Source organism: Ranitomeya imitator, chromosome 9, assembly GCF_032444005.1.
Source record: "Ranitomeya imitator isolate aRanImi1 chromosome 9, aRanImi1.pri, whole genome shotgun sequence".
Classification (NCBI taxonomy): Eukaryota; Metazoa; Chordata; class Amphibia; order Anura; family Dendrobatidae; genus Ranitomeya; species Ranitomeya imitator.
Genome location: NC_091290.1, coordinates 42,201,403 through 42,227,944, shown reverse-complemented (window position 1 = coordinate 42,227,944; position 26,542 = coordinate 42,201,403). Strand labels below are relative to the sequence as shown.

General features: G+C 47.7%; 1 protein-coding gene across 3 annotated transcripts in view; it reads left to right on the top strand.

Annotated features, from left to right (window-relative positions):
- The first annotated feature begins 8,298 nt into the window (after positions 1-8,298).
- The window catches only part of SCYL1 (SCY1 like pseudokinase 1), a 94,078-nt gene continuing 75,834 nt past the window's right edge, over positions 8,299-26,542 (top strand). For 2 of the 3 annotated variants that reach the window (XM_069739473.1, XM_069739475.1), the window contains exons 1-8: positions 8,299-8,505; positions 14,480-14,620; positions 17,571-17,693; positions 17,781-17,998; positions 18,080-18,170; positions 19,740-19,895; positions 20,236-20,394; positions 26,305-26,412. In XM_069739473.1, coding sequence (XP_069595574.1) covers positions 8,401-8,505; positions 14,480-14,620; positions 17,571-17,693; positions 17,781-17,998; positions 18,080-18,170; positions 19,740-19,895; positions 20,236-20,394; positions 26,305-26,412 — 1,101 coding nt within the window. In that variant the 5' untranslated portion in view covers positions 8,299-8,400. The remainder of the gene's footprint in view (positions 8,506-14,479; positions 14,621-17,570; positions 17,694-17,780; positions 17,999-18,079; positions 18,171-19,739; positions 19,896-20,235; positions 20,395-26,304; positions 26,413-26,542) is intronic. The other variant, XM_069739474.1, reaches the window with a different exon arrangement.

Below are 26,542 nucleotides of genomic sequence, written 5' to 3'. Positions count from 1 at the left end.
TTCATTTACATAGTCCATTGAAGAATAATGTTTACACACAGATATAGATAATACCAAGCCCGATGTTTAGTAATAAACATAATAAAATGGTACATAAAGAGTTATATAAAGAGACACAGACACACACAAAATCTGCATTAGGTCAGGGTCACACTTGTGAGAAACTTGCACAAGTCTCGCACCTCAATACCCGACACTGCCACCGGCACTCGGGAACGAAGCGTTCAGATACATAGAAATACATGCAGCTGCACGCTCCGGTCCCGAGTGCCCGTGGCAGTGCCGAGTATTGATGCGAGAGACTCGTGCAAGTTTCTTGCAAGCGTGACCCCGGTCTTAAACGCAGTATCTGTTTAATTTTAAAAAAATAGAAAAAAAATGGCGAAAGCCATCGACTCAGGGCTGATGTTCATAGCCTAGAAAGAGGTTAATACCCATGGATTTTTCCTGGCTATGAGTATCAGCCCGCAGCTGTATATTTAACCTTTACTGGCTTTTAAAATAGGGCCCCCCCCCAAAGAAAACAATGTGGGGTCCCCCTATAATTAATAGCCAGAAAAGGCTATGCAGATAGCTGCGGGCATATGGGGTAATAGGGGGTTAATGTCACCTTTGTATTTTAAGGTGACATCAACCCGGCTTATTAATGGAGATAAGACACCTATCCATTACTAATCCTATAGATGTTAAAGGGTTAAATAAAAACACAGCCAGAATAAAGTATTTTAATGAAATAAAACACTAAACATTTTTCCCATCTTTATTGTTACGCCTAATTCCTGCGACACCCTCGATCTCCCGTAAAAAAAGAAAAAACCCAACACAAAAACTCCCTGGTCCGATGTAGTCCATTTAATAATGAGCGTTCCACGATGATCTCCTCTATAGAGCAGTCACATCAGGAGATGTGACTGCTCTACAGGGCCTACAGTGACACACTGACAGGGGACAATGGCTCCAGCAGTGTTATCATTAAGGGTTCAATGAGTTCGGCTTTCACTTTACCGCACTGCTGGGTGAGAATTTTGCCACGCGGCGGTGCCGCAAGTGACAGCATGAACTCTGCTGAACTCACGGCAGCAAAGGGATACAGTGCAGAGGATTACCTCCTGTCATTGTATCATCGGAGCCCCTGGGAGCGGTCACATCTGCCGACGTGACAGCTCTCCACGGCAGATCATCGTGGGACACTCGCTATTAAATGGATTAGATCAGATCAGGGAGTATACTGTTGGTTTATTATTTTTAATAATATATTTCCGGCTGTCACTGTAGCAGGCATAGCCAGATGAGACTAGTTGTCCCATCGGACGATTCCTACGTACACACAGCCACACACACACCTTCTCTGAACCCACACTTTTCCTCCTTCCGACCTGCGGCATTTCTCGCACCCAACTCCGCAGCAAATCCGCAGATCTTTTTAAACATGCGGTATTCCTGCGGATTTGCATGACTCAATGGTAGTCAATGGGTGCAGAAACACTGCAGATCCGCAAATAGAATTGACATGCTGCGGAAAATAAAACTGCAATTCCGTGCATTTTTTTCTGCAGCATGTGCACACCAATTGTCAATTTCCCATTGACTAACATTCCTTGTGCACTACACTGCAGATTTGATGCAATTCCATGTGTCCAAAAACGCTGCGGAAACGCATCAAAATCCGCAACGTGTGCACATAGCCCAAGGCTTACATGCACTGAAGGCTAAAGTCGGCAGGTTCAGCAAACAATCTGATGTGGATAGGGGCTTCTTGACTTTTCTTTGATAGTTTAGCTGAGGACAGGGAAGGATGCCGCTTGTAAAGGTACCTTCACACATAACATAGTAACATAGTTAGTAAGGCCGAAAAAAGACATTTGTCCATCCAGTTCAGCCTATATTCCATCATAATAAATACCCAGATCTACGTCCTTCTACAGAACCTAATAATTGTATGATACAATATTGTTCTGCTCCAGGAAGACATCCAGGCCTCTCTTGAACCCCTCGACTGAGTTCGCCATCACCACCTCCTCAGGCAAGCAATTCCAGATTGTTAACGATATCGTTGCTTTTTGTGACGTAGCAACGATATCGTTAATTAAATCGTTATGTGTGACAGCGACCAACGATCAGGCCCCTGCTGGGAGATCGTTGGTCGCTGAATAAAGTCCAGAACTTTATTTCGTCGCTGGACTCCTGCTGACATCGCTGGATCGGCGTGTGTGACACCGATCCAGCGATGTCTTCACTGGTAACCAGGGTAAACATCGGGTAACTAAGCGCAGGGCCGCGCTTAGTAACCCGATGTTTACCCTGGTTACCATGCTAAAAGTAAAAAAAAAACAAACACTAGATACTTACCTAACGCTGTCTGTCCTCCAGCGCTGCGCTCTGCACTCTGCACTCCTCCTGTACTGGCTGTGAGCCGGAAAGCAGAGCGGTGACGTCACCGCTCTGCTTTCCGGCTCCCAGACAGTACAGGAGGAGAGCAGAGAAGCAGAGCGCAGCGCTGGAGGACAGACGGCTGTAGGTAAGTATGTACTGTTTGTTTTTTTTTACTTTTAGGATGGTAACCAGGATAAACATCGGGTTACTAAGCGCGGCCCTGCGCTTAGTTACCCGATGTTTACCCTGGTTACCGGCATCGTTGGTCGCTGGAGAGCGGTCTGTGTGACAGCTCTCCAGCGACCAAACAGCGACGCTGCAGCGATTCGGATCGTTGTCGGTATCGCTGCAGCGTCGCTAAATGTGAAGGGGCCTTTAGAGTTTCAATGGTTGATCTTATTCTCTCTGAAGATAAGCCGCTGCTGCCAGAGAAGCCTGTCATCTGCTCTCTAATAGACAGCACAAGAATATTTGGTGAAGTGTGTATATGATATTCATTAGAGATAGCTGTAGGCCTAAACTACTGTAGGGCTGACCGCTATCTTATGTGTGTGTCTTAAAGGGACCAAGCACATATGCCATACGCTGTCAATCAAAATAGAGGGAGGGCGGAGATAATAATAATAATAAAAAAAACAACAAAACAAGTAGATGGGAAGCACACAAATCTTTGGATATACCTAATGTTGACCAATTGCCTGTGTTTGGTTTGAACAATCATTCTGGGCTAACAGAATCCGTTTAAAGGGGTCGTGCAGTGAAAACAGGTTATTACCTAACTATGGGATGCGATAACTTGCAGATCAGCTAGTGTGCGACCGCTGGGACCTGCACCGATTGGCAAAAAGGGGGATTTCTATCGCTGTTACAAAATGGGGCGGATAGTTGGACACCCGATCAATCACTGCTCCAATAATTTTCAATGGTGCTGCTGGAAAAAGCAGAGAGCTCTGCAGCCTCATAGAGCAAGAATGGAGCTCAGACTGAGCATGTGCATTGCTGCTCAATTCTAAGAGATTAAAGTGCTCCATTCTCCCGATCAGGGCAGGTCCCCGATGGTGCAAATCAGATATCCTGTGGATAGGCGATTAAGGGTTTGTCTGATGAAAACAAGTTCTCTCTATTCATGCATGGAAGCTCCACATAGCGCTCCATACGGTATAATGGGCTCCACATAGCGCTCCATACAGTATAGTGGGCTCCACATAGCGCTCTATACAGTATAATGGGCTCCACATAGCGCTCTATACAGTATAATGGGCTCCACATAGCGCTCCATACAGTATAATGGGCTCCAAATAGCGCTCCATACAGTATAATGGGCTCCACATAGAACTCCATACAGTATAATGGGCTCCACATAGCGCTCCATACAGTATAATAGGCTCCACATAGCGCTCCATACAGTATAATGGGCTCCACATAGCGCTCCATACAGTATAGTGGGCTCCACATAGCGCTCTATACAGTATAATGGGCTCCACATAGCGCTCCATACAGTATAATGGGCTCCACATAGCGCTCCATACAGTATAATGGGCTCCAAATAGCGCTCCATACAGTATAATGGGCTCCACATAGAACTCCATACAGTATAATGGGCTCCACATAGCGCTCCATACAGTATAATAGGCTCCACATAGAACTCCATACAGTATAATGGGCTCCACATAGCGCTCCATACAGTATAATAGGCTCCACATAGAACTCCATACAGTATAATGGGCTCCACATAGCGCTCCATACAGTATAATTGGCTCCATATAGCCCTCCATGCAGTATAATGGGCTCCACATAGAACTCCATACAGTATAACGGACTCCACACAGTATAATGGGTCCTACAGTGTTCCATACAGGATAATGGGCCGCACAGTGCTCCATAGAAAATATTGGGCCCCACATAGTGCTCCATACAGAATGGGTCCCACATAGTGGTACATACAGGATAATGTTGTCACGCACAGTGCTGGACAGACAAAGTGCAACACAAAAGGATAAGGGAAGGGGAACCAAACACTAGGGAAAGGGGGAGTGGAGACCCCTAGAACAATCTAACGTCACCATGTCTATTCTATCATGCTTACAAAGCTCAAAAAAAAATAAAGGGAACACTAAAATTATTATTATTATTAAAATCCCACATCCTAGATATCACCCTTCTCTGCACAGCCCCTCTTCATCACTCCCTTCTCCGCAAAGCCCCTCATCACCCCCTCTCCTCCCCACAGCCCCTCATCATCACACTCTACTCTGCACAGCCTCTCATCATCACCCTCTTCTCCGCACAGCCCCTCATCATCACCCCCTCTCCTCCGCACAGCCCCTCATCATCACCCTCTTCTCTGCACAGCCCCTCATCATCACCCTCTCCTCCGCACAGCCCCTCATCATCACCCTCTCCTCCGCACAGCCCCTCATCATCACCCTCTTCTCTGCACAGCCCCTCATCATCACCCTCTCCTCCGCATAGCCCCTCATCACCCTCTCTTCTCCACACAGCCCCTCATCACCCCCTCTTCTCCGCACAGCCCCTCATCACATCCCCTCCACTTCTCCACACAGCCCCACATCATCAACCTCCTTCATGTGCAGTCCATCACCCTCCCCTTCTCTGCACACCCCTCATCACCTTCCCCATGCAGCCCCAATAAAGTAACACCAATCCTTTTCCTGTGAAAGCCCCACAAAAAGCAGCCCCAATACAAATAGTAGCAGCGGCCATTTCCCTGTGCAACCCTCCAAAATGCAAACCCAAACAGTGGTTCACACTTACGTTGTGCAGTCCGTTCAACAAATCCGTTAAACGGACTGCACTAACGCAAGTGCCGACTTTGTAACTGCGCTAGCGCAGATGGAGCATCTGCTAGCTCCATCTGCGCTAGCAGTGACGGGCCTGGAAACGCTGCAGCCCACATCTCGGGTTCGTCACTCAATGACGGCACATCGCTAGCACACGCGCTAGCGATGCGTTCGCCATTGCAAGTAATGGCGGCGTTAACGGTCTACGTTACACCGCGTTATTCCGCAGTGTAACGTAGTCCGTTAAACGGGTTCACACAACGCAGTGTCATCCATGTTTATTTGACCCCATGGTCAGAGGTCTCGCACTCAGCCCTGTGTCCTCACTCCCACTGCACACAGCCCCGTGGTGCACTGCAGCACCTCAGTCACTCAGCCCTGTGTCCTCACTCCCACTGCACACAGCCCCATGGTGCACTGCAGCACCTCAGTCACTCAGCCTGTGTCCTCACTCCGACTGCACACAGCCCCATGATGCACTGCAGCACCTCAGTCACTCAGCCCTGTGTCCTCACTCCCACTGCACACAGCCCCGTGGTGCACTGCAGCACCTCAGTCACTCAGCCCCATGGTGCACTGCAGCACCTCAGTCACTCAGCCCTGTGTCCTCACTCCCACTGCACACAGCCCCATGGTGCACTGCAGCACCTCAGTCACTCAGCCCTGTGTCCTCACTCCCACTGCACACAGCCCCGTGGTGCACTGCAGCACTTCAGTCACTCAGCCCTGTGTCCTCACTCCCACTGCACACAGCCCCGTGGTGCACTGCAGCACCTCAGCCCTGTGTCCTCACTCTCACTGCACACAGCCCCATGGTGCACTGCAGCACCTCAGTCACTCAGCCCCATGGTGCACTGCAGCACCTCAGTCACTCAGCCCTGTGTCCTCACTCCCACTGCACACAGACCCGTGGTGCACTGCAGCACCTCAGTCACTCAGCCCTGTGTCCTCACTCCCACTGCACACAGACCCGTGGTGCACTGCAGCACCTCAGTCACTCAGCCCTGTGTCCTCACTCCCACTGCACACAGCCCCGTGGTGCACTGCAGCACCTCAGCCCTGTGTCCTCACTCCCACTGCACACAGACCCGTGGTGCACTGCAGCACCTCAGTCACTCAGCCCTGTGTCCTCACTCCCACTGCACACAGACCCGTGGTGCACTGCAGCACCTCAGTCACTCAGCCCTGTGTCCTCACTCCCACTGCACACAGCCCCGTGGTGCACTGCAGCACCTCAGTCACTCAGCCCTGTGTCCTCACTCCCACTGCACACAGACCCGTGGTGCACTGCAGCACCTCAGTCACTCAGCCCTGTGTCCTCACTCCCACTGCACTCAGCCCCGTGGTGCACTGCAGCACCTCAGTCACTCAGCCCTGTGTCCTCACTCCCACTGCACTCAGCCCCGTGGTGCACTGCAGCACCTCAGTCACTCAGCCCTGTGTCCTCACTCCCACTGCACACAGCCCCATGATGCACTGCAGCACCTCAGTCACTCAGCCCCATGGTGCACTGCAGCACCTCAGTCACTCAGCCCTGTGTCCTCACTCCCACTGCACACAGCCCCATGGTGCACTGCAGCACCTCAGTCACTCAGCCCTGTGTCCTCACTCCCACTGCACACAGCCCCGTGGTGCACTGCAGCACCTCAGCCCTGTGTCCTCACTCTCACTGCACACAGCCCCATGGTGCACTGCAGCACCTCAGTCACTCAGCCCCATGGTGCACTGCAGCACCTCAGTCACTCAGCCCTGTGTCCTCACTCCCACTGCACTCAGCCCCGTGGTGCACTGCAGCACCTCAGTCACTCAGCCCTGTGTCCTCACTCCCACTGCACACAGACCCGTGGTGCACTGCAGCACCTCAGTCACTCAGCCCTGTGTCCTCACTCCCACTGCACACAGACCCGTGGTGCACTGCAGCACCTCAGTCACTCAGCCCTGTGTCCTCACTCCCACTGCACACAGCCCCGTGGTGCACTGCAGCACCTCAGTCACTCAGCCCTGTGTCCTCACTCCCACTGCACACAGACCCGTGGTGCACTGCAGCACCTCAGTCACTCAGCCCTGTGTCCTCACTCCCACTGCACACAGACCCGTGGTGCACTGCAGCACCTCAGTCACTCAGCCCTGTGTCCTCACTCCCACTGCACACAGCCCCGTGGTGCACTGCAGCACCTCAGTCACTCAGCCCTGTGTCCTCACTCCCACTGCACACAGACCCGTGGTGCACTGCAGCACCTCAGTCACTCAGCCCTGTGTCCTCACTCCCACTGCACTCAGCCCCGTGGTGCACTGCAGCACCTCAGTCACTCAGCCCTGTGTCCTCACTCCCACTGCACTCAGCCCCGTGGTGCACTGCAGCACCTCAGTCACTCAGCCCTGTGTCCTCACTCCCACTGCACACAGCCCCATGATGCACTGCAGCACCTCAGTCACTCAGCCCCATGGTGCACTGCAGCACCTCAGTCACTCAGCCCTGTGTCCTCACTCCCACTGCACACAGCCCCATGGTGCACTGCAGCACCTCAGTCACTCAGCCCTGTGTCCTCACTCCCACTGCACACAGCCCCGTGGTGCACTGCAGCACCTCAGCCCTGTGTCCTCACTCTCACTGCACACAGCCCCATGGTGCACTGCAGCACCTCAGTCACTCAGCCCCATGGTGCACTGCAGCACCTCAGTCACTCAGCCCTGTGTCCTCACTCCCACTGCACACAGCCCCGTGGTGCACTGCAGCACCTCAGTCACTCAGCCCTGTGTCCTCACTCCCACTGCACTCAGCCCCATGGTGCACTGCAGCACCTCAGTCACTCAGCCCCATGGTGCACTGCAGCACCTCAGTCACTCAGCCCTGTGTCCTCACTCCCACTGCACACAGACCCGTGGTGCACTGCAGCACCTCAGTCACTCAGCCCTGTGTCCTCACTCCCACTGCACACAGCCCCGTGGTGCACTGCAGCACCTCAGTCACTCAGCCCTGTGTCCTCACTCCCACTGCACACAGCCCCGTGGTGCACTGCAGCACCTCAGTTTTCTCGGGACCTGATCTCCAGCAGCCTCAGCACAGAACACTACTTCCTGGTATCAGGCTGCACGAGACCGAGGAGGCCCCGCCCTTTCCGGTGACGTCATGCCGACCACAACAGCAGCAGCTCCAGTCTAACCGCTCCCCTCGCAGCTCTGTCCACGTCACGGTGACGTGTCTCCACTCTCCACCGGTGAGAAGATGTGGTTCTGGTCCCGGGATCCGGCCCGTGATTTCCCGTATGATATCACCGGGGAGAGAGAGGAATTACCGGGAGGATGGGGGATACAGAAGGGCAAGAAGAAGGTGCGTACACGGCATGTCCTCCCCCGGGGCTGCCCGTTACTTCAGTGTAACTGGGGGCATTACTACGTAGTAACGTGGTGTGTACGGATGATAACCGCAGGAGCCGTCCTCTGCTGGTACCGCATCTGTGTGTATTGTGTCTGTACAGTGGCGGCTGCAATGTCCTGGCAGGGCACTAGCTCCTGTATTCTGCAGGGAAATGAGTGGCCCCTACAGCTTGGAGGAGAGTATCACATCTCTGCTGCTGTAAAGGGAACAGTTACCTTTAAGGGGTTTTCCACTACAAGGAAAGTGGACTGCAAACACCCCAGAAATAGCAGGCAGGTACCCCCCTCCAGGGTCCAGTGCCTGCTCCTGCCTCTGTGTGTTGCTGTCACATTGACAGCACACTTCACCGCTGCAGCCAGTCACTGAGCTCAACCGGGGTAGACGGCACAAGCCGCTTAGCTCAGCGATTGGCAGCAGCCAAAAGAGACAGGAGCAGCGTCAGGGACCCAGTCCTGGACCCGCGAAGGGAGCTGTTAAATATTTTATAGCGTTTGGTGTCCACTTTCCTGTGGTGGCTGACAAACTGTTGGTCACCAGCGTTGAGAATCTCTCCCCCATGTGCTCACTCACCTATCCACTGCCTCTCTCCCCATGTGCTGACTTCTCCAGTCTGTGTGCTCTTCTTTGACCTGTCTACCCTATGTGCTGACCGTGTACAGAACATACCACAGCTCCTGGGCAGGGGAGGAAGCAAAAGACAATACTGACATTACAGCAGGAGATCGCAGAAGATACACTTTGTGAGGTAAAATATTGTTTAGAAACAGTCGGTGAAATATTTTATCTGACAAAATGAATCCTCTGTGATCCCCTGCTGTAATGTCAGTATTGTCTTTTGCTTCCTCCCCTGCCCAGGAGCTGTGGTATGCTCCGTACACGGTCAGACACGGACAATTTTTAAAATGAACTTTTGTTCCTCGGAAACCCCTAATGTGACCGGCTTCCTCTGCCTGTAGACACGTCGCTCATCTGCTGCTGGGATCAGCCGAATGATTCACTGCGCGGAATTCGCACAGGCGCGGAATATCAGACCGCCGCCATCTTTGTGCAGGCAGATGGCGGCAGTCACATTAAAGGGAACCTGTCACCCCCGTTTTTTGAGATTGAGCTATAAATACTGTTAAATAGGGCCTGCGCTGTGCGTTACTATAGTGTATGTAGTGTACCCCGATTCCCCATGTATGCTGAGAAATACATTACCAAAGTCGCCGTTTTCGCCTGTCAATCAGGCTGGTCTGGTCAGGTGGGCGTGTTCACAGCGCTCTTTTCTTCCCCAGCTTTCCGTTGGTGGCGTAGTGGTGTGCGCATGTCCAGAGTTCCGACTTCCCTGCGCCCACGTGAAGACACAGCGCGCGATCTGCGCTGTAATCCCTTGCATCGGTGGGGGCGGCCATCTTCCTGGGGCCGCGCGTGCGCAGATGGAGTGCTCTGCTGCACGGGGCTTCAGGAAAATGGCCGCGGGCAGCCGCGCGTGCGCATTAGAGATCGCGGCGGCCATTTTCCCAAAGCCGAGATGCAAACTCGGCTTTGGGAAAATGGCCGCCGCGATCTCTAATGCGCACGCGCGGCTGCCCGCGGCCATTTTCCTGAAGCCCCGTGCAGCAGAGCACTCCATCTGCGCACGCGCGGCCCCAGGAAGATGGCCGCCCCCACCGATGCAAGGGATTACAGCGCAGATCGCGCGCTGTGTCTTCACGTGGGCGCAGGGAAGTCGGAACTCTGGACATGCACACACCACTACGCCACCAACGGAAAGCGGGGGAAGAAAAGAGCGCTGTGAACACGCCCACCTGACCAGACCAGCCTGATTGACAGGCGAAAACGGCGACTTTGGTAATGTATTTCTCAGCATACATGGGGAATCGGGGTACACTACATACACTATAGCAACGCACAGCGCAGGCCCTATTTAACAGTATTTATAGCTCAATCTCAAAAAACGGGGTGACAGGTTCCCTTTAAAACTGCGCGTGCGCTCCTCCTGTACAAAGATGGCGGCGGTCAGTGAATCATTCTGCTGACCCCGGCGGCGTGTTCGCAACAGTGTTCCGCTGGTGGTACCGCGCAAGAGGCCGCGCACGCGTGTGTATGCGTGCGTGCGTGCGTGTTGCGACTGTGTTCCGCTGGTGGTACCACTCAAGAGGCCGTGTGTATGCGTACGTGTGTGGTGCGACGGTGTTCCGCTGATGGTACCGCGCAATAGGTTGGTACCAGCAGCAGTTTCCATATTTAGGAAGGAGATAGCTTTAAAGCCAGTAATTCAATTGCCGGCTTTTGCTATCTCGCGCTGTATTAAATATTAATATACATACATATATGTGTCTCAATTATATATATATATATATATATATATATATATATATATATATATATATATATATATATATATACTGTATATACCTATTCTATGTGTACACATTTATTCTACCTATTCTACTGTAAGCTGTCAGTGTGATTTTACTGTACACCGCACTGAATTACCGGCTTTTCTCTAGAACAGCGCTGCGTATTTCTCGCAAGTCACACTGCTGGTCCATGTGTAATCCGTATTTTTCTGGCCCCCATAGACTTTCATTGGCGGATTTTTTGCGCAATACGGTGGCAAACGCAGCATGCTGCGATTTTCTACGGCCGTAGAAGATTGTATAATACAGATCAGTAAAATACGGATGATAGGAGCAGGGGCATAGAGAAGCATTGTACCATATGCAATCCGTATTTTCAGCACCTCTCTTACGTCCGTAAAACTCGCTAATGTGAGGCCGGCCTTAGTCATACGCAAAGTAGCCTCATTGAATGAGGTTAATCTGAGTGTATTCCAAATAGCGATTGTGCATCCACTTAGGACGTAAATTTAGTGATAGAAGCAAAAAATGTATGTCTGATGTGATTGTGCCCTTATTTTCCTTTTAAAAATACTGTAACAAGCAAAAATGTGGTCACTTGCAACCACCACCGGTGGGACTCCTCCATACTTAGTTCCAAAACACTGGGGAGGGGGTCTATGAGTGCCCCAGTGGCATGACACGTTCTTTTTTTTTTTTTTTTTACTTAATATCAATGCTTTTGGTAAAACTTTTAACATATAGTAATTGGTACAGAAATTAATATAGAGAAAGGGGACAAAAATGCAACATTGTTTATCATCCAAGTGTTGATTGTTATCAGTAATAATGTGTGTTGTAGAAACTCATTCAATAATCTCTGCCCCAGGTCCCCCGCGTCTCTGCCCCAGGGACCGTCGCTGCACATTCTTCCTTATAAACTAACTAGATGGTGGCCCGATTCTAACGCATCTGGTATTCTAGAATATGCATGGCCACGTAGTATATTGCCCAGTCACGTAGTATATTGCCCAGTGATGTAGTATACAGCACAGAGCCACGTAGTATATTGCCCAGTGATGTAGTATACAGCACAGAGCCACGTAGTATATTGCACAGCGGCGTAGTATATTGCCCAGCCACGTATGTCACAGGTTAAAAAATAAACATATACTCACCTTCCGAGGGAGCCCTTGTAGTCATGTCGCCTGTGTGTGCAGTGCACTCGGCAGCTTCCGGTCCCAGGGTTGGTAGCGCAGGACCCGTGATTACGTCGCGGTCACATGACCGTGACGTCAAGGCAGGTCCTTCTCGCGCAGGCGTGCATGGCAGGTCCTTGTCGCATACCATCCTTGCCACCGGAACCTGCCGCTTACATGGAGCGGTTACCGGAGCGTCGCAAGGAGTGGGAAAGGCGGCGGAAGGTGAGTATATATAGATTTTTGGTATTTTTTTTTTTAACATTAGATACTTTTACTATTGACGCTGCATAGGCAGCATCAATAGTAAAAACTTGGTCACACAGGGTTAATAGCGGCGGTAACGGAGTGAGTTACCCGCGGTATAACGCGGTCCGTTACCGCTGGCATTAACCCTGTGTGAGCTGTGACTGCGGGGAGTATGGAGCGGGAGCCGGGCGCTGACTGCAGGGGAGTAGGGAGGGACTAATCTGACTGTGGCCGTCGCTGATTGGTCGCGGCAGCCATGACAGGCAGCTGGCGAGACCAATCAGCGACTTGGATTCCATGACAGACAGAGGCTGCGACCAATGAATATCCGTGACAGAAAGGACAGACAGACAGAAAGACGGAAGTGACCCTTAGACGATTATATAGTAGATACTGGTCATACACTTGAAATGACAATTGAATGATTATTATTATTATTTTACATTTTTATAGCGCCATTTATTCCATGGCGCTTTACACATGAATACGGGGCAAATATAGACAAATACAACTTAACCTGAGCAAAAAACAAGGCACACAGGTACATAAGGAGGGAGGACCCTGCCCGCGAGGGCTCACAGTTTGCAGGGGATGGGTGATGAAACACTAGGAGAGGGTAGGGCAGGTTGTGCGGCGGTTCAGTAACTTCAGGATCGCTGCAGGTTATAGGCTTGTCAGAAGAGGTGAGTCTTCAGGTTCTTTCTGAAGGTTTCTATCGTAGGTGAGAGTCTGATGTGTTGGGGTAGAGAGTTCCCAGAGTATAGGGGAAGCACGGGAGAAGTCTTGGATGCGGTTGTGGGAAGAAGAGATGAGAGGGGAGCAGAGGAGGTGGTCTTGAGAGGATCGGAAGATGAATGATGAAAGATCACTCATCGTTCATACGAATCATTTGCGGGACGGCACTGTACACATGTCCAATTACATTGTACAAATACCTTTTAGATGAAGCTGTACATTTCTGGTGAGTAGCTAACAAAAATGTTCTATAATTATTGTGGTGGAGCTAATGAAGCAGTCAGCACATAGACATTATGCTGTGCGTGATAGTCGTACAAAAATATCAGACATGCCTGATCCATTTTTTGGACAATTATGATTGTTCATCACCCAAAAATGTATCGCTTGGCACCTAAAAACCATACAATGAACAATCGATTTTTGTTGAAATCGCATATTTAGTACACCTTTGATCTGATGTGTGGGGGGACCTTGGGAGTCCCATTCTCTCTCTTTTCTTTTTTTTTTTTTTTGTAAGAATAAAATGGGTCACATTTAACGTCCTTAACGGCTTAACGTCCCATCACATTTAAGGCTACTTTCACACTAGCGTCAGATTCGGCCCGTTGCAATGCGTCGGGCCGAGATTCCGACGCTAGCGTTTGATGCGCTGAACAACGGGTGCAGCGGATGCATTTCTCCGGCGCATCCGCTGCCCCATTGGGAGGTGGGGGCGGAGTTCCTGTGCAGTCTCTATGATATCCTATGTAATCTATCCCAGTAAGACTCCAAGTTTATCATCCAGCAAGGATCACTATGATAAATGTTGCATTTTTTGTTAGTTCTGTCTGTTCTTAGTTTGCACCATTTGTATCTAAGATAGAATTAGTAAATCTGACCAATTTTGTTAGTTGAAACTTTTTCAACAGATTTTACATGTAAGGAACAAATAAATTGACGCCCAAGCCTGTAAATTACCCCTCCAGCTATTAAGAATGTCAAAAACATACTGGAGACAAAATCCAGAGCACATTACATATATAATGTGTAGTTCGCAATGGATTAACTATCCTAATAGTCTGGACATAGGTGGCCAAAAAGCAACAAAAAGTGCTTACAAGTGGATGTAGCTGTTTGGAGTGTCCCTGCCGCCCCAACTCATGTTTTGTCAAAAGCTTAGGAGGTGTGTGCGTGCGGGTACGCCTCCTGAAGAAGCTTTTGGTGAAACGTGCGTTAAGGCTGTGGTGACGTCACTTCATACAGGTTTGTAGCCCTGGGATGCCGGAGTTTTGTGTAGTGTCTCATAGATCAGATTTACTTGTCCATTTCCAGTGTTGGTAAATATAAATTTGTGATATGTAATGTTATTATTTATGATACATTTGAACAGAACATTGACCCGTACATCATTTCTTATATTTGATCTTCATTGATCAGGCCAGTGGTGACCCAGTATCAGTGTTCGCTTATGAAATTCGTCCAGGAGCAGAAGAAGAGACACAAGCGGCGAAATCGGCCTTGAAAAGAATAAAGACTTTGAGACACCCAAATATCTTAGCGTATGTGGATGGCTTAGAGGTAATGGCTGTTATGAGCTGATTTTTTTTGTTTGTTTGTTTGAAGGGGTCTTCTCAAGTTTGAAAGTTGCCTTCTACCCATATATAGAGGATAGAGGCTTACTCTGCAGTCGCTGAGTGTCTGATGGTCGTGGCTCCCTAGCAATCCCGAAAACAGGGGTTCTGAAGAACCCGACTAAATGGAGGTCAATCATAAGCGGTTCAATTCTACTGACAGCGCCTAAGATCAGCCAATCGCAGCGCTCAGCAATCTCCAGTGCTCCTATTAAGAATGAATGAGGTTGTAGTGTGCATGATCGACCATTGCTCCATTCGGCTGGAATTCTTCAGAGCCCCTCTTCTTGGCATTGTTGGGGGTCATTGCGGTAAAGGTACCGTCACACTAAGCGATGCTGCAGCGATACCGACAACGATCCGGATCGCTGCAGCGTCGCTGTTTGGTCGCTGGAGAGCTGTCACACAGACAGCTCTCCAGCGACCAACGATCCCGAGGTCCCCGGTAACCAGGGTAAACATCGGGTTACTAAGTGCAGGGCCGCGCTTAGTAACCCGATGTTTACCCTGGTTACCATCCTAAAAAGTAAAAAAACAAACGCTACATACTTACCTACCGCTGTCTGTCCTCGGTGCTCTGCTTCTCTGGTCTGGCTGTGAGCGCCGGGCAGCCGGAAAGCAGAGCGGTGACGTCACCGCTCTGCTTTCCGGCCGCTGTGTTCACAGCCAGACCAGAGAAGCAGAGCGCCGGGGACAGACAGCGGTAGGTAAGTATGTAGCGGTTGTTTTTTTTACTTTAACGATGGTAACCAGGGTAAACATCGGGTTACTAAGCGCGGCCCTGCGCTTAGTTACCCGATGTTTACCCTGGTTACCAGCGAAGACATCGCTGAATCGGTGTCACACACGCCGATTCAGCGATGTCTACGGGGAGTCCAGCGACCAAATAAAGTTCTGGACTTTCTTCCCCGACCAGCGACAGCACAGCAGGGGCCTGATCGCTGCTGCCTGTCACACTGGACGATATCGCTAGCGAGGACGCTGCAACGTCACGGATCGCTAGCGATATCGTCTAGTGTGACGGTACCTTTAGAACGCTAGCTATTAGAAAGTTTGCATTTATGCTAAAGATAGGGGCTAGCTTTCACACTTGAAAACAACCCTTTACATTATCTATCTATTTATTTATCTATCTATCCTCCCTATTTATTTGGTTTTCTTCATCAGTCCTTAATGTCCAGCATTTTATTTGCCTGCTGACTTTTCTTTTATTTGTCTTGGTTGGTTACGGTGCTTGTTGATTTTCAGAAAGTGGCTCCAAAGCAACATTTTAGAACTTTACACCCATATTTTGTACCTGATAACATTGAAGTTGTCTCCAAATTGTTATAATGTTTGTGATTGTACCCCAAATTGTGGGCAACTCGGGGTCATAAGCTTAAAGACGACCTTTCCCCAGATCAAAGGTGGACAGTTTGTTCCCTTATTTATTCACACTGCTCACCTGCGTTCCGTATTGTTTGTTTGTTTTTTGTATTCTTTGTTTTAAATTCTGCCGTACGGTTCGAAAGATATTGACATTGTTTTTTAGTGCTCTGTTTTTCTGGTCTTTAGCGAGGGGGCTTGGTTCACATTATCTGGAAGTATCTGCGCAACGCCCACTTGTGAAAACCATAAAAATCTGCCCTAATAGAAAGGCCCTTAATTCTAGAACTGTGTGGTGGTTAAAAAAAAACGAACAAAAAAAAAAAAACGCCAAAAACCAGAAGAACAAAATAAGAGCAAAAAGCTGGCCACTCTTGAGCTGCTGACAGCGTCTCCTTTAAAGGCTATGTACACTTTTTAAATTACATTTGTTTTTGTTGTATGTAAACTGAAATAATAAGCAATTTTCTAGTTGGGCTTCACTAAAATTATTACACAGGTCTGGGTTTACAGCTCCTGTGCAGTCTCTATGACATCCTATGTAATCTATCCCATAGTCGTGTTACCTGTCAACTGTCATTGATGGTTTACCACCAACCAAGAAGCAGTGGACAGATAAAGGGGGTAACGACTGCAGGATGAAGAGTGGAGGTACGACCGCAGGATGAAGAAGGGGGTACGACCGCAGTACCAAGAGGGGGGGGGGGTACGACCGCAGTACCAAGAGGGGGGGGGGGGGTACGACCGCAGTACCAAGAGGCGGGGGGGGGGGGGGGGTACGACCGCAGTACCAAGAGGTGGGGTACGACCGCAGTACCAAGAGGGGGGGTACGACCGCAGTAGCAAGGGGGGGTACGACCGCAGTACCAAGAGGGGGGTACAGGGGTACGACCGCAGTACCAAGAGGGGGGGTACGACCGCAGTACCAAGAGTGTGGGGGGGGTACGACCGCAGGATGAATAGGGGGTTACGACTGCAGGATGAAGAGGGGGGGGTAATGACCGCAGGATGAAGAGGGGGGGTAATGACCGCAGGATGAAGAGGGGGGTAATGACCGCAGGATGAAGAGGGGGGGTAATGACCGCAGGATGAAGAGGGGGGTAATGACCGCAGGATGAAGAGTGGATGTATGACCGCAGGACGAAGAAGGGGGGTATGACCGCAGTATACCAGGAGGGGGGGTACGTCCGCAGGACCAGGGGGGGGGTACAGCGGCAGGACAAAGGGGGGGGTGGTACGACAGCAGGAGGAAGAGGGGGGGGTACAACTGCAGGATGAAGAGGGGGGGGTACAACCGCAGGATGAAGATGGGGGTACAATGGCAGGATGATCGTACAAAGAGCTTGTTCTTAGATTAATATTATGGAGCTGTTTTTTTATAGCATTTGCAAAGTAGATTTTATTCATTTATGATACATTGGAACAATAAAACATTGGGTTGCTACTTTGCGCATGGCATTTATGGAAATCAGAATTGCTGCAGTTCTGTCCATCGTCGTTCTGATACCACGGTCCTCTGCATTTTGTTACAGACAGACAAATGCTTGTACATCGTGACGGAACCGGTTACCTCTCTGGGGGTGTACATAAAATCCAGGGCTGACACAGGAGGAATCAGCGAGCTAGAAATTTCTTGGGGTCTTCATCAGGTCGTGGTAAGTGTATATCTGTATATTATGTGTCTATGTATCGATACATCCTATGTCCAAATCCATGCTATGATGTCCTCTGTTGGCATTTAGAAAGCGCTCAGTTTTCTGACGAATGATTGCAACCTCATTCACAACAACGTCTATATGTCGGCTGTGTTTGTGGACCGGGCGGGAGAGTGGAAACTTGGGGGTCTGGACTATATGTATGCAGCTGGTAGCGAGGAAAGTGCCCCCAAAAAGGGTCCTGAACTGGAAAAGTATAATCCCCCGGAAAAATCAGATCGTTCAAAGACTTCTGGGGAGAAGTGGTATGTGAGACTAAAGCCTGTTCATCCATATATTGTTTGTGATCGACGCGATATAATGCGATTATATTCTCCATGTAACAGGTCCGCAGACATGTGGTGTCTTGGCTGCCTAATCTGGGAAGTGTGCAATGGCTCGCTCCCACGCCCCACGGCTCTCCGCTCACTTGGAAAGGTAGGCTGTGCCGTAATTGTTTCATTAAATGTGTTCGTCTGTCCATACGTTTCAGCAAATCTTTGCAGACCCCAATAAAATACATTTTCACAACTGTTCCATTTATGTGTCATCTGTGCCAACATTCTCGTAAAGTGTAACTGACATTTCCAGGGAACTTGCAGCACAATGCCAGTTTGTTTCTACCTCCTCCCTCCATCCATAGAATCTTATGAGCACCAACTGTTATTTCCTAGCTCAGTATTGTGAATATCTATACTTAGTGAAAGCAGTTGTTACCTGTGAATTGAGAGTTAACCCCTTCACACCGCGACCCTTTTTTTGTTTTTGTGTTTTCGTTTTTCGTTCCCCCTCCTTCCCAGAGCCAAAACTTTTTTATTTTTCTCTCAATATTGCCATGTGAGGGCTAATTTTTGCGGGACGAGTTGTACTTTTGAACAACACCATTGGTGTGGTGAAATTGCAAAAAAAAAAGTGCAATCCCACACTGGTTTTTTGTTTGGCTTTTTTGGTAGGTTCACGAAATGCTAAAACTGACCTGCCATTGTGATTCTCTGGGTCATTATGAGTTCATAGATACCGAACATGTCTAGGTTATTTTTTATCTGAAAAAAAATTCAAAGCTTTGCTAAACCCCATCCCCCCCCCCCCCCAAATTGTGCCATTTTCTGATACCCATAGTGTCTCCATTTTTCGTGATCTGGGGCCGGGTGAGGGCTTGGGGTTAAAGATTAGTGATAAAAGAGCGTGCTGGGAAAAGGTGTTATCTGAGCATGCTCGAGTGCTAACAGTGACTTCGGCGTGCTCTAGTACTATGTTCGAGTCCCTGCGGCTGCATTTTTCTCAGCTGTTCTACAGCAGCAACACATGCAGCTATAGACTCATTGTTGGGGTATCGCTTCATGTGTTAGCGCTGTCGAACAGCCACGAGACATGCAGCCGCCGGGACTTGAACATGGCACGCCGAAGACACTGTTTGGACTCGAGCATGCTCAGATAACACCTTATCCCAGCACGCTCTCTCCACTAGTAAAAATCAGTCCAGGAGGAAAAAAAAGCAGATTTCTCTGATAAGACCTATCACAAAGTTTCTTATTTTTATGTTTACTATTGATTTATAAAATAAAAATGAAAAATGGTGGCTACAGTTTAAACATAAATTTGCCATACATGCAGACATACACTTTTTGGGGGGCTTTTATGGTGTTTTCACAAGTGTGGGACTTCGCATCTGCTAAACAAAAGCCACTGAATTGATGATGTTAATGACTTACTTTACCTATCGATTACCTTAAGGCCAGATTTCTAGTATGGGAGTATTCCTGCTTTCTTACCTCAGGTGCGCACACAATAGCTCGTTCATGTTCTTCTAAATAATAATAATCTTTATTTTTATATAGCGCTAACATATTCCGCAGCGCTTTACAATTTGCACACATTATCATCGCTGTCCCCAATGGGGCTCACAATCTAGAATCTTCTTCTGACTTTAATTGCTGTTTTCCTCTATAACTTTGAGTTTTTAGCTCTGTGCCATTCTTCGGTAATGTCTGCCATTGTGTACTACAGATCCCCAAGTCACTGGTGCCTCACTACTGCGAACTTGTTGGGGCAAACCCTAAAATCCGTCCCAATCCTGCGCGATTCCTGCAGAACTGCCGCGCTCCTGGGGGATTCCTCAGCAACATCTTTGTGGAGACGAATTTATTCCTTGAAGAGATACAGGTCAGTTCCCTTACAAATGAGGACCCATGTGTAAAAACTGTAGAGATGAGCAGATCCATTTGCGGCATTTGTGTCCATACAGAAGGCTCCCCGAACCTCAGCCGGTGTCCCCAATGCAGCTTCTGATTAGCCGGGGCTGGCGTGACATCATCTTTCCGCCACATTGCACAGATGATGTCACTCCAGCCCTGACCAATCAAATGCCCAGTCTATAAAACATAAATGGAATAATTTCCTGTATTATAATAATCTTTAGTTTTTTTGATTAATTACTATTGTTATAAATCATATATATTTTCAGTTCTAATAGACTTTTTATTACTGTGTGTTTTCTGTGCAGATTAAAGATCCCGCTGAGCGGCAGTCGTTTTTTGAGCAGCTCAGTGAACACCTGGATTCGTTTCCTGAAGATTTCTGTCGCCATAAAATCCTTCCCCAGCTACTGACGGCCTTTGAATTTGGCAGTGCGGGCGCTGTAATCCTCACACCCTTATTTAAAGTGAGCAATTAAAGACTCAATATATTGGTATTAATGCACAAACTGTTACATTTTCACATAAATTCACACTTCGGCTGTTGTTATGGACGTCGGGCTCCGGTCACATCTACCTCTAGTCTAAAGCGAAGAATAAAAACAGGCAGTTTAGGTAGAAACGTGATATTTCGTTGCTACATAGAAGGTTTACACAGTAAAATATCGATATTTGCAGATGATACAAAACTATGTAAAGCAGTTAATACAAGAGAAGATAGTATTCTGCTACAGATGGATCTGGATAAGTTGGAAACTTGGGCTGAAAGGTGGCAGATGAGGTTTAACAATGATAAATGTAAGGTTATACACATGGGAAGAGGGAATCAATATCACCATGTACGTGTGTGGTTCCATGGTGTAATGGTTCCATGGTCCATGGTGTAATGGTTAGCACTCTGGACTCTGAATCCAGCGATCTGAGTTCAAATCTCAGTGGAACCTGGGCAGTTTTTCGTACACATGTTTCAATTTTTCTAAACCAGGGATTCAAGCTTCAGGAGGCTAATTTGCATATTCCAGGTGCCTTCTGGGAGAAGCGAAGTCTCCCTAAGCTAGAAGATCGTTGGGTACAGCCGGGACCAGCTGCTTCGAAAGCATCACCAAACCAGGGATTCAAGCTTCAGGAGGCTAATTTGCATATTCCAGGTGCCTTCTGGGAGAAGCGAAGTCTCCCTAAGCTAGAAGATCGTTGGGTACAGCCGGGACCAGCTGCTTCGAAAGCATCACCAAACCAGGGATTCAAGCTTCAGGAGGCTAATTTGCATATTCCAGGTGCCTTCTGGGAGAAGCGAAGTCTCCCTAAGCTAGAAGATCGTTGGGTACAGCCGGGACCAGCTGCTTCGAAAGCATCACCAAACCGCGCGCCTTGTGGCGCGCAAATTTTTGCCTGTAGGACATTATTGCAAGAGAGCTTGGCTGAGTAGATTACACAAGAAGGAAAACACACAGCAAGTCAGCAGGATCTAGGAGCAACATGGCAGATGTGACAACCTACATGGTGAGCTGCAGCATGTGCTACATGTTCACAGATCGACCAGAAGAAGAATCCAATTTCACCTGTCAGAAGTGTAGACTAGTGGCCCTTTTAGAAGAAAAGGTGCGGGGTCTGGAAGAAAGAATAGCAACTTTGAAACTCATCAAAGAGAATGAAGACTTTCTAGACAGAACAGAAGCATCTCTACTGGTCACAGAAGGTGCAAAAAGTGTCAGAGAACCTCCAAAAGCAGATGAGTGGAAGCATGTGACCAAAAGAAGCAAGAAGACCATGGAGAAATCACCAACCACACAACTGAAGAACCGATATCAAATCTTTGTAGAGGATGAAGATGGCACACCTAAGAATGAAGCAATACCAGCAAGCAAAAAAGAAAAGGGCACACAGCAACAAGTGACAGCAAAAAGTACAGCCAAGAAGCAACGAAGAGTGGTGGTGGTGGGAGACTCACTACTGAGAGGCACAGAAGCAGCCATCTGCAGACCGGACATAACTGCAAGAGAAGTATGCTGCCTTCCAGGTGCGATGATCAAGGATGTGACCGATAGGATACCAAAGCTCTTCAGCTCCAAGGACGTCCACCCATTTCTTCTGATACATGTTGGCACCAATGACACGGCAAGGAAGGACCTACCGACAATCTGCAAGGACTTTGAAGAGTTGGGGAAGAAAGTAAAGGAACTGGATGCACAGGTAGTTTTTTCTTCTATCCTTCCAGTAGATGGGCATGGCACCAGGAGATGGAACAGGATCCTTGATGCAAACAACTGGCTAAGACGATGGTGCAGACAACAAGGATTTGGATTCCGGGACCACGGTGTGAATTACTGGTATGATGGACTCCTCGCCAGAGACGGACTACACCTCAACAAACCTGGGAAACACACATTCGCCAGAAGACTCGCTACACTCATCAGGAGGGCGTTAAACTAGAAGAAGAGGGGACGGGAAGAAAAACATTAGACTCGTACAAAGACGACCCAGGAAAACATACTCAGAAGGGAGGTAAGAACATTTCTAAAACAATCCACAGTGAGGAGATTGGAACAAAACAAAATCCTCTAAACTGCATGCTCGCAAACGCCAGAAGCCTGACAAACAAGATGGAAGAACTAGAAGCAGAAATATCTACAGGTAACTTTGACATAGTGGGAATAACCGAGACATGGTTAGATGAAAGCTATGACTGGGCAGTTAACTTACAAGGTTACAGTCTGTTTAGAAAGGATCGTAAAAATCGGAGAGGAGGAGGGGTTTGTCTCTATGTAAAGTCTTGTCTAAAGTCCACTTTAAGGGAGGATATTAGCGAAGGGAATGAAGATGTCGAGTCCATATGGGTTGAAATTCATGGAGGGAAAAATGGTAACAAAATTCTCATTGGGGTCTGTTACAAACCCCCAAATATAACAGAAAGCATGGAAAGTCTACTTCTAAAGCAGATAGATGAAGCTGCAACCCATAATGAGGTCCTGGTTATGGGGGACTTTAACTACCCGGATATTAACTGGGAAACAGAAACCTGTGAAACCCATAAAGGCAACAGGTTTCTGCTAATAACCAAGAAAAATTATCTTTCACAATTGGTGCAGAATCCAACCAGAGGAGCAGCACTTTTAGACCTAATACTATCTAATAGACCTGACAGAATAACAAATCTGCAGGTGGTTGGGCATCTAGGAAATAGCGACCACAATATTGTACAGTTTCACCTGTCTTTCACTAGGGGGACTTGTCAGGGAGTCACAAAAACACTGAACTTTAGGAAGGCAAAGTTTGACCAGCTTAGAGATGCCCTTAATCTGGTAGACTGGGACAATATCCTCAGAAATGAGAATACAGATAATAAATGGGAAATGTTTAAGAACATCCTAAATAGGCAGTGTAAGCGGTTTATACCTTGTGGGAATAAAAGGACTAGAAATAGGAAAAACCCAATGTGGCTAAACAAAGAAGTAAGACAGGCAATTAACAGTAAAAAGAAAGCATTTGCACTACTAAAGCAGGATGGCACCATTGAAGCTCTAAAAAACTATAGGGAGAAAAATACTTTATCTAAAAAACTAATTAAAGCTGCCAAAAAGGAAACAGAGAAGCACATTGCTAAGGAGAGTAAAACTAATCCCAAACTGTTCTTCAACTATATCAATAGTAAAAGAATAAAAACTGAAAATGTAGGCCCCTTAAAAAATAGTGAGGAAAGAATGGTTGTAGATGACGAGGAAAAAGCTAACATATTAAACACCTTCTTCTCCACGGTATTCACGGTGGAAAATGAAATGCTAGGTGAAATCCCAAGAAACAATGAAAACCCTATATTAAGGGTCACCAATCTAACCCAAGAAGAGGTGCGAAACCGGCTAAATAAGATTAAAATAGATAAATCTCCGGGTCCGGATGGCATACACCCACGAGTACTAAGGGAACTAAGTAATGTAATAGATAAACCATTATTTCTTATTTTTAGGGACTCTATAGCGACAGGGTCTGTTCCGCAGGACTGGCGCATAGCAAATGTGGTGCCAATATTCAAAAAGGGCTCTAAAAGTGAACCTGGAAATTATAGGCCAGTAAGTCTAACCTCTATTGTTGGTAAAATATTTGAAGGGTTTCTGAGGGATGTTATTCTGGATTATCTCAATGAGAATAACTGTTTAACTCCATATCAGCATGGGTTTATGAGAAATCGCTCCTGTCAAACCAATCTAATCAATTTTTATGAAGAGGTAAGCTATAGGCTGGACCACGGTGAGTCATTGGACGTGGTATATCTCGATTTTTCCAAAGCGTTTGATACCGTGCCGCACAAGAGGTTGGTACACAAAATGAGAATGCTTGGTCTGGGGGAAAATGTGTGTAAATGGGTTAGTAACTGGCTTAGTGATAGAAAGCAGAGGGTGGTTATAAATGGTATAGTCTCTAACTGGGTCGCTGTGACCAGTGGGGTACCGCAGGGGTCAGTATTGGGACCTGTTCTCTTCAACATATTCATTAATGATCTGGTAGAAGGTTTACACAGTAAAATATCGATATTTGCAGATGATACAAAACTATGTAAAGCAGTTAATACAAGAGAAGATAGTATTCTGCTACAGATGGATCTGGATAAGTTGGAAACTTGGGCTGAAAGGTGGCAGATGAGGTTTAACAATGATAAATGTAAGGTTATACACATGGGAAGAGGGAATCAATATCACCATTACACACTGAACGGGAAACCACTGGGTAAATCTGACAGGGAGAAGGACTTGGGGATCCTAGTTAATGATAAACTTACCTGGAGCAGCCAGTGCCAGGCAGCAGCTGCCAAGGCAAACAGGATCATGGGGTGCATTAAAAGAGGTCTGGATACACATGATGAGAGCATTATACTGCCTCTGTACAAATCCCTAGTTAGACCGCACATGGAGTACTGTGTCCAGTTTTGGGCACCGGTGCTCAGGAAGGATATAATGGAACTAGAGAGAGTACAAAGGAGGGCAACAAAATTAATAAAGGGGATGGGAGAACTACAATACCCAGATAGATTAGCGAAATTAGGATTATTTAGTCTAGAAAAAAGACGACTGAGGGGCGATCTAATAACCATGTATAAGTATATAAGGGGACAATACAAATATCTCGCTGAGGATCTGTTTATACCAAGGAAGGTGACGGGCACAAGGGGGCATTCTTTGCGTCTGGAGGAGAGAAGGTTTTTCCACCAACATAGAAGAGGATTCTTTACTGTTAGGGCAGTGAGAATCTGGAATTGCTTGCCTGAGGAGGTGGTGATGGCGAACTCAGTCGAGGGGTTCAAGAGAGGCCTGGATGTCTTCCTGGAGCAGAACAATATTGTATCATACAATTATTAGGTTCTGTAGAAGGACGTAGATCTGGGTATTTATTATGATGGAATATAGGCTGAACTGGATGGACAAATGTCTTTTTTCGGCCTTACTAACTATGTTACTATGTTACTATGTTACCATTACACACTGAACGGGAAACCACTGGGTAAATCTGACAGGGAGAAGGACTTGGGGATCCTAGTTAATGATAAACTTACCTGGAGCAGCCAGTGCCAGGCAGCAGCTGCCAAGGCAAACAGGATCATGGGGTGCATTAAAAGAGGTCTGGATACACATGATGAGAGCATTATACTGCCTCTGTACAAATCCCTAGTTAGACCGCACATGGAGTACTGTGTCCAGTTTTGGGCACCAGTGCTCAGGAAGGATATAATGGAACTAGAGAGAGTACAAAGGAGGGCAACAAAATTAATAAAGGGGATGGGAGAACTACAATACCCAGATAGATTAGCGAAATTAGGATTATTTAGTCTAGAAAAAAGACGACTGAGGGGCGATCTAATAACCATGTATAAGTATATAAGGGGACAATACAAATATCTCGCTGAGGATCTGTTTATACCAAGGAAGGTGACGGGCACAAGGGGGCATTCTTTGCGTCTGGAGGAGAGAAGGTTTTTCCACCAACATAGAAGAGGATTCTTTACTGTTAGGGCAGTGAGAATCTGGAATTGCTTGCCTGAGGAGGTGGTGATGGCGAACTCAGTCGAGGGGTTCAAGAGAGGCCTGGATGTCTTCCTGGAGCAGAACAATATTGTATCATACAATTATTAGGTTCTGTAGAAGGACGTAGATCTGGGTATTTATTATGATGGAATATAGGCTGAACTGGATGGACAAATGTCTTTTTTCGGCCTTACTAACTATGTTACTATGTTACTATGTTACATTGCAGCGCAATATAAGGGAATGGGGTCATATTTTGATCACTAGGATGCTGCGACAAGTCACAAAATAAGAAGGAAGTGACTATGTCCAAATCTCTGGTTTTGCACTTTACAGTAACATCTATTCTCTTGATTTGTGTTTCAGATTGGAAAATTCCTGAACGCTGATGAATATCAGCAGAAGATCATCCCCATCATTGTAAAGATGTTTTCTTCCACTGACCGAGCCATGAGGATACGACTCCTGCAGCAGGTGCGCTACCTGACATGTAGGGAGGGATAGTTTCTTTTCTTTTTTTTTTTTTTTTTTCCTTCTTTAGATCTGATTACGTCACATCATATAGGAGGTGACGATAGATTCGGCGTGAGGGGAAGTGTAAGAA